The sequence below is a fragment of the Aulonocara stuartgranti genome (genome assembly GCF_965226115.1).
Source record: "Aulonocara stuartgranti genome assembly, chromosome: 10".
Classification (NCBI taxonomy): domain Eukaryota; kingdom Metazoa; phylum Chordata; class Actinopteri; order Cichliformes; family Cichlidae; genus Aulonocara; species Aulonocara stuartgranti.
This window is the reverse complement of record NC_138946.1, coordinates 18,219,738-18,234,069: the sequence shown is the minus strand read 5'-3', so window position 1 is coordinate 18,234,069 and position 14,332 is coordinate 18,219,738. Positions and strand designations below refer to the sequence as shown.

General features: G+C 40.2%; 2 protein-coding genes across 6 annotated transcripts in view; one reads left to right on the top strand and one right to left on the bottom strand.

The window, feature by feature from the left end:
• Positions 1 to 5,152, bottom strand: part of fat3b (FAT atypical cadherin 3b) — a 74,346-nt gene extending 69,194 nt beyond the window's left edge. For all 4 annotated transcript variants that reach the window (XM_082548688.1, XM_082548689.1, XM_082548690.1 and 1 more), the window contains exons 1-3: positions 4,821 to 5,152; positions 974 to 3,969; positions 737 to 871 (exon numbers count right to left, since the gene is read on the bottom strand). In XM_082548688.1, coding sequence (XP_082404814.1) covers positions 737 to 871; positions 974 to 3,946 — 3,108 coding nt within the window. In that variant the 5' untranslated portion in view covers positions 3,947 to 3,969; positions 4,821 to 5,152. The remainder of the gene's footprint in view (positions 1 to 736; positions 872 to 973; positions 3,970 to 4,820) is intronic.
• Positions 5,153 to 5,289: 137 nt separating this feature from the next.
• chordc1b (cysteine and histidine-rich domain (CHORD) containing 1b) lies at positions 5,290 to 12,963 on the top strand. 2 transcript variants are annotated; one of them, XM_082548697.1, is made up of 13 exons: positions 5,374 to 5,465; positions 7,233 to 7,335; positions 8,056 to 8,105; positions 8,189 to 8,245; positions 8,409 to 8,569; positions 9,091 to 9,191; positions 9,401 to 9,459; positions 10,854 to 10,924; positions 11,158 to 11,263; positions 11,412 to 11,531; positions 11,631 to 11,693; positions 11,874 to 12,069; positions 12,212 to 12,963. In XM_082548697.1, the coding sequence occupies exons 2-12, from the start codon at positions 7,311 to 7,313 to the stop codon at positions 12,045 to 12,047; spliced, it is 987 nt and encodes a 328-aa protein (XP_082404823.1). In that variant the 5' UTR covers positions 5,374 to 5,465; positions 7,233 to 7,310; the 3' UTR covers positions 12,048 to 12,069; positions 12,212 to 12,963. The 2 variants fall into 2 exon arrangements, with proteins under 2 accessions (XP_082404822.1, XP_082404823.1); XM_082548696.1 differs by lacking the exon at positions 7,233 to 7,335 and having other exon boundaries at positions 5,290 to 5,465; positions 12,212 to 12,962.
• Positions 12,964 to 14,332: the final 1,369 nt, after the last annotated feature.

The following is a 14,332-nucleotide window of genomic DNA, read 5'->3' as shown; positions in this document are numbered from 1 at the left end:
GGTGTCATAAAAATGAGTGAAGAATTAAAGGAAGAAAGATCTAAAAAAATACAATTGGACATCTTGTCAACAACTGCAACCTTGAAAATAACCAACCAAATCATCAATGATAATGTAAATTGACAAAATTGATCATTGGATTTTTTTTCTGGACAGCACACAAGAGAGGTAAAGAAAAGAGTGCAGTGGGTGGAGAAAAGCCTCAGGGGTGATTTGCCAATGAAGAATAACAATAAGAGTTAAAGGGAAGGTTCACAAAATGGTAGCGAGACCTGTTTTGATGTATGGTTTGGAGACGGTGGCACTAACAAAAAGACTGGAACCTTAACACCCCAAATTATTGATAATAATGTAAGCTGACAAAATTGATTATTTGCATTTGGGAGGCAGGGCTGGAGGTGGCAGAGCTGAAGAGCACTGGGAGTATCCAGAATGGACAAGATTAGAAAAAAGCATGTCAAAGGAACGGGTCCGGTTAAGCAGTTTGGAGGCGAAGTCAGAGAGGCAGGACTGAGACTGTTTAGATGTGTGGAGAGAAGGGATGATGAAATTATTTTACAAAGGATGTTAGATATGGAGTTGCCAGTTAGGATCACACACAAGATTTATGGATGAAGTAAAGGAGGACATGTAGCGGATTGATGTGACAGGTGCTAGGGATAGGGTGAGATAGAGGCAGATGATCTGCTATGGTGATCCCTGAGATGTAGAATATTTGAGCATGTGTGCTACGCACCTCTACCTCCACAAACGTCTGGCTCCTAAGGCTGGGGATTCCTCTGTCTTCAGCAAGCAGCGTCAGGTTGAAAAACTGTTGTTTCTCAAAGTCCAACTCCTTTCTAATTCTCAATACCCCACTTATAGGACCGATCTATAAAAAAGAATTACATCATAAACAATCTATACTTCAATAAATGTAAAAATAAAAATCTTAACGTGTGCAAGATTCTGTTCACACTGTGTCATCACCTACCTCAAAAGTGCCATTAAAGTCATTGATTAAGGAATATCGAACTTGTCCTCCAGGTCCAATGTCTGGGTCCTGAGCCTGCACCCAGGTAATCACAGTCCCGGGCGGGAGATCCTCTAGTACTCGAGCACTATAGCTGGTAGGGATGAAAGCTGGAGCGCAATCATTGACATCCTCCAAGATTACACTTAGAGTAGTCACTGAGGACCTTCGAGTGCCTCTTTCAGCCATGTCTCTGACTTCAATCTTCAATATGAATATTGGAAATGTTTCTCTATCCAGCTGGCTAGCAACAAATACACTTCCAGTTTCACTGTCAATCCCAAACTGAGGAACACTGGTGAGCATTATATAGGAGAGCTGTCCATTCTGACCCATGTCTCTGTCAAATGCAGTGATGGTTATAACCTCCATGCCAATGGCTGAGTTTTCTGAAACAAGGGCAGAGTAGCTGTCCTGATAAAACTGAGGGTCATTGTCGTTTGTATCCTCAATGATCACTGTCAGTAATCTCCAACTGGACATCTGAGGAATGCCCTGATCATAGATGGTGATATTAAGGAAGTAACGATCCACTCGTTCACGGTCGAGTGGCCGCAGTATAGTTATCAGCCCACTCTCCATGTTTATATTGAAGCAGTTTTCTTTGTTACCATCAGAAATGGAAAAGAGAACGCGGCCATTAAAGCCTGTGTCACCATCTCGCGCTCGCACCTGAAATACACTGGCACCGGGAATGAGGTCTTCTCTCACGAGAATGCTTGTAGGCAAGGCTTCAAACTGTGGAGGCTGTTTGTTCGTAGAGAAAATATCTGTGTAGCTCTCATCTGGTCTCAGTCTAGCCATAGCAGATGCCTTTGAGAGCATTTTTTCTGCCAAAAGCTGGGCTACCCTTGTGTCCTTGCAGTTGAACCCTCTGGGGGGAATCCTACCCCTCACCACTGATATATTCACAAATGTGGGATCAGAGAACATCTCTCCATCTGTTGCAACAACTTTGAAGTTGAATACACCACTTTTTAAACTATCCACTGCTAACGATCTTTTCAGTGACAAAGCCCCAGAGTCTGGATTTAAGTTAAAATAATCTAACTCATTCCCAGAGAGTATCTTGTACTCAACTAGTCCTAGCTCGTCCATGTCAATTGCTGACAAGGTGACAACAGTCTGGTTGACAGGGAAATCACGGCTTATCATCCCTCTGCAAGAAACCTTCTCAAAAAGAGGCTGATTGTCGTTGATATTTATTACACGTATGGTGATATTAACCTCACTCTCCCTTCTGTAGGGTGAACCCCAGTCAGAGGCACGCACTGCGAAAGTGTAGATATCATCTGATGATTCAAAGTCCAGATCTCTAGTAATTCTCACCTCCCCTGTTTTCTGGTCTATGCTAAATGGAAGAGACTGTTCACCACTAATAGTGTGACTTACATACCCATTCTCCCCTTTATCATCATCCACAGCAGAGACCACAAGGACAACAGTACCTACAGGTACGCTCTCGTTGACGACAATATTGTAGAATGGCTTGTTGAACACTGGAGAGTTGTCATTAGCATCCTCGATTTGAATTTGGACACTTGTTCGCTGCTCACTTATCATATCAACTACCTCCATCACCATGAAATCCTGTGATATCCTTGTAAGCTGCCTGGTGGTCATAATAACTCCAGTCAAAGGGTTTATATCAAAGTACACTGGATCTGAAGGGTTGCTGAAGCTGTAATTGACTCTCAGAGGAGCCGGGGATATTTTCACCACCGCTATAACAGAGCCTGGGGGAGCGATTTCACTCAGCGTGACTATATAAACATCTTTTTCAAAACTCGCCATCACTGGGTCCGGTTTTGTAACCAACAACTGAACAATTTGGGTATTAGAAAACTTGGGAGGCATACCTCTGTCCTTGGCCTGAAATGTTAAGTTGCAGCCATAGGGGAATGTATCCCAGCTGACAGCTTCCGACGTTTTAACTCTGTACTCATTCCCAACAGGCGAACGATCAACCACAAACTGCTCGAAGGGATCCCCCTCAATGATGGACACCCACTCTATATCTCCGGATATTCCTTCATCTTTGTCCTCCACATTAATTACTGCATACACGGGATTCTTTTCTTCCCACGATGGAACAACAGCGACTGCACTAAGAACGGGAGCAAATTCATTTACTCGCTGCACAGTTAGTACAAGCCTTGCTGTGCTGCTGATACCACTGTTCCCATAGAGTTTCATCCCTCTGTCAACCACCTGTACCTCCAGCTCAAATCGGTCCTGTTTGTCCATCCTTGGTCGACCAGTCAGGGTGATGACCCCGCTCGTCGGATGAACAGCAAAAAGATCTATTTTATTCTTGAAAAAGTAGTAAAACTCTCCATTCGAGCCTACGTCAGCATCTGTGGCTGTCACACGTCCTATGCTGGCACCCAGAGGGGCACTCTCAGAAACAACAAATGTGTAGGAAGTTGGGGAAAATAGAGGTCGAAGGTCATTTGTATCCAAGACCTTGATATAAACAGTGGTTAAAGCCTCTAGGCCTCCTGGGGCCGAGGCCTTAACTGTCAGAGTGTAATTATCCTGTACTTCCCGATTCAGTATAGCACCACTACCTCCATTAGTGCATATGCGGAGAAAACAAAAATCTCCCATTACAAAATCTTCAGCCTGAAAGATGCCTTCACTGTCTCCCAACACAATGGAGTATTTTATCTCAAAAGACCAAGGTGGCCCGAGAATGATGCCCATTTTGGCTTCACTTTTGGTATAGGTTCTTGCAGCAGAGTTCTCAAAAATGGACACATTATATGCAGGCTGAGTGAAGAGCAGCAAGCGTTGCCCTGCTCTAGAATCTGTCAGAAGCTGGGCACGGGTTGAGTGGAAACATATGAAGAGGAAGAAGAAAAAGAAAATAAAAAGGAAAGGAAGAGAGAAGCTGGGCAGGGGGTGCATATTTCCCCACCGATTGGGCTTCATCACTATCCCATCATCCAGTCACCCTGTATTTGGAAAGAATCACAATTAAAATAAAGGACTTGATTTTAGTTGGTCATTCAGTAGGAATGTGTGTTCTGCTGATAAAAAAAAAAAAAACTTTGGATGATCAGGCACAAAAACATTTTAGAGGGAGTTATTATCACTACATTGATATGATGATGCTCACACTTTGCATTGAAACAATGAGAAAGGCTGTGAAGCAACGAATCAACTTCAAACCACAGCTCATTTGCACAGTCTCACAGAAACACATCATGTCATCTAAATAAAATAACAGGGGTCATAATAATAAAGACTCCTTTAACAGAGACAAGCAGGGCTGTGATATTTTCAGAAAGTAGAACATAATTACAACAAACACATCATTGTGAAAGCACAGACAACCAATTAAAAAACCAATTTAACAAGTGTCAGACAACAAAAAGGGCAAAATAATAAAAACAAAGAAGTTTAAAAATCTTTTCTTCTTCTGTTGCCTACAAATTTTTTTTGCTGTTTTTTAACTATTGCTTTAGATACCGTGCCATTCACCTAAACCATAGGTCTCTACATGATCGTGACTCAACTTCGAGAAACACTGAAATATATCGGATCTATAGATAGGACTGTACCAGCAATAAATAAATAAATAAATAAATCTTCAATCACAATCCAGCGATTTAACATCAACATCCCTGCTGAGAGGCTATGCCGGGAGATCTGCACAATCGTGTCCTGCAGTAATCCAGTGAAACGCGTCTCTGCAAAATCCACGAGTTTATTAACTTACACTTTGTTGCTACAGTGTGTCGCTTAAGTACCGGTACTGCATACATTTGTACAGACTTCACTTACACATTGCAAAGTGACCTACCTTTAGATGAAACCGATGCAATCAGTGAAATTAAATCCTGTCCCATTCTCACTCAATAATTACAAAAAAGAAAAGAAAGAAAGGCAAAATGGCCGCTTATGGATGCGCGAAAAAAAGCCTTTAGATATATCCCGATAGGCAGTTATCTAGTACACTGCAGCTATCCTCGTAAAACTATATAGCTATTGCCCCCGTTCCATGCACCTGATAACTGTAAGCCTGAGTGCAGAGGGCTATCCCGGCTTGCATTTGCAATAGTTACAACCAAACTAAGATTAGATAAGTTCTACATTCGTTTTCTATAAGGTTAAAGTCCGAGAGAGATGTGAACCAGAGAAGATGTCGCTTATTGCAAGTTTGGAAGCGGCCAGCATCAGCTGTCGCCTGTGTGGGACCGGAGTGCGCTCACAGGCTGGAGGTGGTGGCGGGCAAGCGCCGATCTTTGCCGAGTGCAGCCGACAACATCCGGAAGTGTAATGTTCAACACCTTAAAGCAAACGGCGGCGAGCTCTCTGACACACGAGCTCTGTAGTGGTTAGTTAGAAATCTGATCATTCGTTGTACTTCTCCCACCAGTCACTATGTCTGTTTTGTGTTATAATAAGGGATGTGGACAACGATTTGATCCAGAAAATAACCCAGCCGGTGAGTGGTCTTACTTTACTATCGATGTCCATTGTATGTTCCCTGAGTGTTAGCAAGCTAACCTCTCATCATCTGGAAATTTCTACCGTGAGCAGGCCCGATGGGCCCGTGTTGCTAACCTTATGTCAGTTAGCTGTTCAACTTAATTCATTCGTTTCCTTCGTTTTATATCTGATAAATAACACACGGGCCCTCTGTGAGTTAGTTTTATCATGCTGTAGTTAGCATGTTAAGCTCCTGCGATTAAAAGGCAACGTTAGACTTTGCGGGACGGTTGTGCGGACGCTGTAAGCGGTTTAAAGTTTCAGAAAGCCGGTTCCTTCCACATAAAGTATCTAAAGATCGTTATTCACGTATACAACGTTACATGTGTAGCCATACAAGTAGTGTGAATGCGGCAGTCACATTTTCAATTCAACGTTGGAAGTTTTAATCACTTGCTTACAATCGGCATCCCTTATAGTGATCTTAGTTCATCCGGCTGGTAATTATGTGACTGAATTATTAATTATTGTGAGTCGTTGAACTTTTCCACTTGGCTTTAGAAGAAAGTAGATGCTAGCTCGCTTTTAACTGCTTTCCATAATCAATGCAAACAATTTAAAGAGAAAACTGAAGAGACGAGTGGGACCAGTAGGCAGTTAACTACTTATTAAAAGAGTCACCACAGTGTGCAAGAAAATATATACAAGAAAAGCCTTAAAAAATACCAGCACAACAACGGGGAGGGAGGGGGGGCTAACCTTAAAATACAAGTAAATACATGCACATTTAGGTAACAAGTGCTTCTGTATTATGAAACGTATTTGTGATTAAATCAGTTACAAACACAGATAACACTCTGACATGCACCAACTAAAAGCGATGAGCTCCCTTGTGACTTTTGGGGTTACTGAGGTTGGCTGTCTGACCCTGATGTTGGAAGTTGAACTAATAATCATTCTCATAACTCGGATGATACTCCATCTGCTGGTTAGCCTACATGGTTTCTATATTTGATAGTGTTTTCTGTACTTGGAGCATGTTTCAATAAGCAGTTGTATATCCCGCATGTCTTCCCTTGACAGTCAAAGATGTAAAATTAGTAGGGGGAAACTACTTCCTCCGCGATACACACAGTGAATGAAAAGAAGTGCAATGTATTTATCATTATCTTTTTTTTTCTGACTGCCAGGCTTACCCTTGAGGGAAGCCAAACTGTGTTTTGAGCCCAGAGTGTTCACTGCCAGCAGCTAAACATCGATATGTGAAAGCGAGAGCAGGTGGAGCAACCAGTTAGAAATCAGGACATTTTACACAGGCAAACATGATGTGTTTGCATGTACCCAGAAGAGGTACATGTAAACACCTTTTTTAAATTTTAGCAAAATATAGATCTACGACATAGACCTTAAAAATTTAAAGGAGGCCCAAAGATCAGTTGGTGTTTCCAGCCTGTTATACAGTTAAAGTCCAGTTTTTATTTGACATATGGTGAATTTGTGATTATTAATATTTCATGCATGTAAAGGATAACTAATTAAATTCTACCCTTTTTTGTCTTCTTTAAAAAATGTGCATTTTCAGTCACCTTACAAAACCCACAAATACTGTGGAGTAGGAAGACGATCGCTGTCATTATAAGCCACACCATTCTCCTTGTAACAGATGTGTTGTTTGTGTTTATATGAAGCCACATTGAAAAATAAATAAATAAAATTCAAGATCGCAATTTTGTCTTCAGCTCCCACGACAGAAACCTCAACGTGACTTATTTCCTTTCTTTAGAATGGTCCACCTCTATCCTCAAGTAATCTAACATTGTGTACACCCCCTGTGTAGGAGTCCAGTCTGATTTCCATTTTAATGGGATGCTTCTTTTCTCATAACGGTAGAGTATATTATCTTTACCTTCAGAGGTATGCAAGAGGTGTGTCAAAGTCAGGAAGCACAGATTGGGCACAGCTCCGGCTGTACTACAGGTTTAATTCGTTTATTCGTTCTGCAGCGATTTATTTTTAAAGAGTAGATGATGAAAATAGAATACGAGTTACAGTAAAACCTCAAATAATGATGATGGTAGTGTGACTAAAGTGCATCACAAATCTGTTATTTTCAAATAGTCATACTCATTTTAATATATTGGTTAAATGTGTATGTATATATTGTACTTTGTGCTTTGTAGATTGCTCAAGTAATAAAAATTTGTTTTTTGAACACTAAGGATGTTCATGCCATTCTGTCTTTCCGGTAAACACTTCTTGTAGTTATTGGTATATATGTTGTTGTTGTTGTTGTTGTTTTAATCCTACAGTTTACATATGCACATATTAGAATGTCAGTTCAAATTTTTTGCATTATGTCTTTAAATCATTCTGAGTACCTTTTAATAAATACTCTGAGTGGCCAAACTTGACTGCAAACTACCCATCATTACATAAAGGTCCCTAAAGCGTTCGGGCTACTTTTCTACAACTACAGTCAGCATTTTTCAAAACAAACGTACACTTTTCCACAGCGGCTATTTAGAGCAGACTTGTAAACAGTCATTGTTCCCACAACTACACGATTTCTCCCCAAAGTTAATCAAAGATGCATTTTGTTTTCACAGATGGCTGCACCTATCATCCAGGAGTCCCAGTATTCCACGATGCCTTGAAGGTAAAGCACCCGAAAATGCACAGCTAGCTTGTGTCCTCTTCCTGTTATTTGATCAAAGCTAATGTTTCTGTTATTTCCTTCAGGGATGGTCTTGCTGCAAGAGAAGAACTACTGACTTCTCAGACTTCCTCAGCATTGTTGTAAGTTCTCTGTTTAACCTTAGTCGTTTTCTCTGCTCTATTCTCCATGGTGATGTCTCTGTTGTCTGTTGTTTCATAGTTATTGACTGGCACCTTTGCCATGGCCAAAACAGCCTGAGCTTTTATTTTGTGCGAGTCCAACACGGTGACCTTCTCCTCACAGGGCTGTACAAAAGGTCCCCACAACAAAGAGAAGCCCCCTGAGCCGGTGAAACCAGATGTGACATCTTCAGGAGAAAAGAAGGAGTTAGAGGACCAAAAGCCAAAGTTTAATGAGTACATCATCTCTGCACCGAAACCTCAGGAGGCGATATGCAGACCAAGGTTGGCATCAGCCATATTTTTATGTTTTTTAATGCTTTCATGTGAGCGATAGCCATTTCTGGAGGCATCATGTTTCTGTGTTGTCATTTTTTTTTGTGTGTGTGTGTGTGTGTGTGTGTGTGTGTGTTCTGTGTTGCACTTGGACCTAAGGCTGAACGGATTACTGTTTGGTTAAATCTAAAGTCAAGGCAACTAAATTGTCATGAAAAATAAGCTCTGTCTACGGGGTATTTTTAGGACTTAAATCTTCAATGCTAAGCTAAGCATCAACGGGATACTCTGAAGTGTTCTTACCAAGGTTTGGGGTTTTGTTTTATAACCTGGGTGGTTTCCCCCACTGTTAAAAGAAAGTGGACAGGCTCAAGCACTTAACACTGAAATATTAAAGCCCTTCTCAAGCAGAGTATAGATCCTAGATTGGGTTTGCACCAAAAATCACCCTTCCAAATGATTACTGCACACAGAAGCACATTTTTGTTTTGTTTTCCTTATAGTATTTTAATATATATTTGTTGTTATAGTCCTGATGAGCCAGCGGTGAGATTGCAGCATAAAGTCTCTGCATCTCTGAAGCAGGCACTGGAGAAACTTAAACTAACTGAAAATGCTGAAGAGACAAAAGGTAAGAGCTGAATTTGTTTTTTGTATTTTTCTGTTTCTCTCATTACCTCTTACATTTTAGACAGAAAGGTGATGGTGTCAGTAGGACTTCTGCTGGGAAGCTGCCATCGTCTGTGTCATTCACATAATAGAATTTGAGTTAAAGCTTCATAAGAGTCAATGTACTGTTTTATAATTTTCTTCATGGGCTCAATTATTTTGTCTTTATAGAGGAAGAAAGTGACGAGATCAAAATTGGAACGTCCTGTAAAAACGGAGGCTGTACTAAAGTAAGTACTAACAGCAGCTTTAATGTATGAAGTCACATTTGTTTCATAGGTTGTATTGTTTCTTTGTAAGTATATGTGTAATTCCGAGTTGTTCGTGATAAATAGTATTGCAAAACTGCTCTCTGAAAAGGGGGAAGTGGATCTTTTTCCTCTGTCTCTGCATTTTCTCTGAGATAGATATAAAGCTAAGTTTTTGGGGGCTCAAGCTAATCGAGTCTGTCAGAGCAGAAACTCTAAGATTAGAACAGAAATTGTGAGTAAAATTGTCATTGACATGCGTAGTAGAAGCTTAGAGTGGGATTGTAGTGATTTACATAATTGTACTTTAACTTGTTTGCTTGAAAGCCACAACACATTTTCTCAAGGGTTTCTTGCTTTTAGTTTATCCATAAGATTGGGTCTTTGTAGAAGCCTGGATTGGTACTTTTTTGGACTTTTTTAGCAGGAACTATTTTTCTAAAACATTGGTACATAGACTATTACAGTGGAAATGATCGTTTGCTGAGTTGCAAAGTAATTAAGAGACTGTCATTTCCAGAAAAAAAATGCATAAAAGTTCTAAATTGTTTTTGAATGTCATTGGGTGAAAAAAGTATTTAATCTCCCCAAAACACATGAATTAGTACTTTGTGGAAAAACCCTTGTTGGCAAGCACAGCAGTAAGATGTTTCCTGTATTTGGTCACCAGGTTTGCACATATCTCAGAAGTGATTTTTTTTTTTTTTCTCACGCCTTATTACAGAAACTCAGTCCTTTTGTTTTCTATGCTCCTAATAAGCAACTCCAAGCTTCAGCTCTCTCCATAGATTTTCTATAGGACTGGGGTATAAAGACCAGCTAGCCACTCCTTTGTTGTGTTAGCAGTATATTTTGGGTCTTTGTAATTCTGGAATATTCATCTTCAGTGTTCTGGCTGATTGAAGGAGGTTCTCGTCCAACATTTGACAGTATCAGAATAAAATACTTAATTCTAATTAGAATTACACTCTAATCACTTCTAACTTTTATGTAATGTGGGATTTTTTTGTTTGTTTGTTTCCATGGATTTATGGTTGATATTCTGTCTCTCTCCATTAAATATGAAACTACTATAAAAATTGGAGGCTGTTTATTTCTTTTCAGTGAGCAAACTTCCAAATTCAGCGGGGCATCAAATAATTATTTCCCCCGCTGAGCTTTAGATTTTTATAAGCAGGACAGTTGAGGAAGTTGTTGTTGGGTGCCTTCAGACTCAACAAGAGTTGAAGTAACAAAGTTGGAATTCTTAAACTTTAACTCAAGACATTTAATGGTTAAAAAAGAGCTAATTGCCTCATTTGCATTTTTTCGCCTGACAAAAAAGCAAAAAAAGTGTTTGTGCTTGTTGAGGGCTCAACTGTTCTTGTTATCCTCAGAGTTTTGAAGGACCTGCAAGTGATTCGGATGTGTGCCTATACCATGCTGGATTTCCCATCTTTCACGAAGGGTTAGTATTACTTATCGCGTTTTCAAATTATTATGTAGAGAGTGTTAAATTCACCCGATTCCTTTCCAAATGTGTTTCTTACATTAATGCGGAATATTAGATCTGTTCTCTGTAAAAGAAACATGAAGGCACCATTATGATTCTCCTGTTAGTCTTGTTTACCTTTTCTCTTGAGTGACAAGTTATTGACTGCTAAAAATCCAGCAGGTGTTATATCTTTCCTGCATCTCCAGGATGAAATACTGGAGCTGCTGTAAAAGGAAAACCTCAGACTTTAATACCTTCCTCTCTCAAGAGGGCTGTACAAAGGGAACACATCTATGGAGGAAAAAAGATGCGGTAGGTGTGCCAGCTTGGCAGCAAGTAATCATTTATGTGTGCAGGCCTGCATAAAGGAAACTCACCTGTGACTCCATCTAGTGGTGTCTGCTGGCAGAGGCTGAAGAGCTGAATTTGAACATTTGTCTTGTATGAAAATTCTTTACAGGGTAAGAAGGTGGTCCCGTGTCGGTTTGACTGGCACCAGACTGGGACGCAGGTCATCATTTCTATCTATGCCAAGAATGCAGTCCCAGAGCTAAGCTATGTGGATGCCAACAGCACTACGGTGAGTCTATCCGATCGTTCCTCTTCATATCAAAACATCTTGGGTTTGGATTTTTTTCCTTCTTATTATCTAATGCTGATTTTTGCTTTTCTCCTTCAGCTCGACATACACATTATATTTGATGGAGAGAAGGAATTTGAGCAGAAAATCAGCCTTTGGGGAGTAAGTCTTATTTATTATTATGTTATTAGTCTGCACTACATTTCATTCAGTTTGAACTCATTTATTTTCTTTAATTGTGATGTAATTGAAACCAACAAGAAAAATAGCAAATTTAAATTTTTTTTAATTAATTTTTTTTCTTTCGCACCCTGTTTGTTAACGGAGTCTTTTGTCTTGCAGGTGATAGACGTGAGTAAAAGTTTGGTGAACATGATGGCGGCCAAGATCGAGGTAGCCATGAAGAAGTCCGAGGCGATGTCCTGGGCCCGTCTGGACCTTCCTCCTCCTCCTGCTCCACCCAAGGAGAGCGAGAAGCAAAAATCTGACAGTGAGGACGAGGATGAAGATGACTGATAAGATTGAAAATAAAGACACGGTGTGTATGTTTAACTGAACCCAAGGTAACATTCCTCACAGTTAATTCGTTACCTCTTTAACTTTAGCCTTTCTTTGAAGTCAACTTGTAGTAACAGAATCTTTCGTTATTTTTTTTTTTATATATAATTTTTTTTCCACAGTGATTTAAAAACTGAGTTTCAGCAGGCTTCCAGTCAAGTCCCAGCTAAATTGCACTGAAGTCCCTGGAAAATTACATCATGCCTTAAAATAAGTTGTCAGTTTTAATTCTGCTCACTTTCACACCCATGCAGACCCATGTCACACTAATGGACCGTGGCTGTGACCAGATCTCATATTTTCAGGAATAAAATCATTTTTGTTTTTCATAAATTTAATACATCAGACCAAAAAGCTGCCCCGGATTGTCTTGATTTGTCCGCTTACATCAATATGTTATCCAAACTTGTGTTTTATGAAATGTATTCTGAATCAATTGTGAGACGAGAACTATCACAGCTGAATTATCTTGAGATATACTTTGGAGATGCACTCTAACTATCCATACTTTTCTCAGTAAAAATTGTAAATTTGCTCCAAATTATGTTTTTTACTTCACTACACTCAATGTAAATTTTGTACAAGTTTTGCTTTCAGATACTGTATTTATCTTATTTCTTGTCAAAACAAAGTAGTGTGGTTTTAATGAGGATGTACTGTAATGCCAATTAAATACAAAGTATTTTAAGCAAAATATTGTATCATAAAATGCTATGCTAGAAAGCATGTGTCTAGGCTTAGATTGTATGAAGTGTTATTTGGCAAAAGGAGAAGCAATGGAAAAGTAAAGTTCTAGGAAAGGGAACCAGTTTGTCTGACCAAAAAATAAATAAACTTCTGAGATTAAATTTTAAAACTGGAGTGGTTGTCTATGGTTTGAATTCTAACATATACACCTTGCTAAATAAACCTTGTGCCTTCAGAACAGCCTTTATTCTTCATGGCATAAATTCACCAAGGACCTGGAAACCCTCCTGATATTTTGGTTCATATTGACATGATTGCATCAGTACAAGCATAATGTGAATTTTCCATTCCACCACATCCCAGTGGTACTCTATTAAATTGAGGCCGCGTTGCTATTTTCAAGAAACCGGTGTGAGATAATTTGAGGTTTGTGATGAGATGTGTTATCCTGCTGGAAGTGTCCATCAGAGGGTGGATACGCTCAGGTAGGCTGTGGTATTTGAACAATTATCACTTGGTACTAATAGACTCAAAGTTTGCCAACATAAAACTAGCCATTCTTGGCTCACAGCAGTGACCCTGTCTGCTGCTCAGACAGGGCACTCAGCACCGGGTCTCCACAAGGATGTGTTTTGAGTCCCCTCCTGTTTACGCTCTACACATCCGACTGCTCCCCTACCCATCTCTCAAACACAATCATAAAGTTCGCGGATGACACCACAGTGGTTGGACTCATCTCAAGGGGGGATGAGTTGGACTACAGAGATGAGGTCAACAGACTGACTGAGTGGTGTTCAGTTAACCTCCAACTGAACACCACGAAAACTAAAGAACTTATCTTGGACTTCAGGAAGGGCAGAGAAGACCCGGCCCCACTTTACATTCATGGGAACTGTGTGGAGGGTACACTCCATGAGGTTTCTGGGCGTGCAGATCTCTGATGACCTCTCCTGGACTGCAAATACCATGGCGGTGGTAAAAAAGGCCCAGCAGCGTCTCCACTTTCTGAGAGTGCTCAGGAGGAACAACCTGAAGGAGAGGCTGCTGGTGACATTTTACAGAGCCACCATAGAGAGGATCCTAACGTACAGCATAACAACATGGTATGCAGGGTGCTCAGCTGTGGACAGGAAAGTACTGCAGAGGGTCATCAACACAGCCCAGAAGATCACTGGCTGCTCTCTGCCCAGCCTGGAGGTCACTGCAAACTCTCGGTACCTCAGCAGAGCTGGCAATATCATCAAGGACCACTCTCACCCCAGCAATCAACTGTTTGAACTATTACCGTCAGGCCGACGGTGCAGGTCACATAAAACCAGGACAAACAGATTCAGGGATAGCTTCTTTCCCAGAGCTATCACCGTAGTAAATAAGCACAAAAACAATTGAACCTGCTTAGCTATACCGTACCGTCACTGCCATTATATCATGCTGCTATTCATACTGTCATTATATTAATGCTGCTATCCTGTATATATCGTACTTACTATTGTTTGAGTACTTGTGATTGTTTTATTGTACTTTTTATATTTTACATTTATATTTATTATTGAATC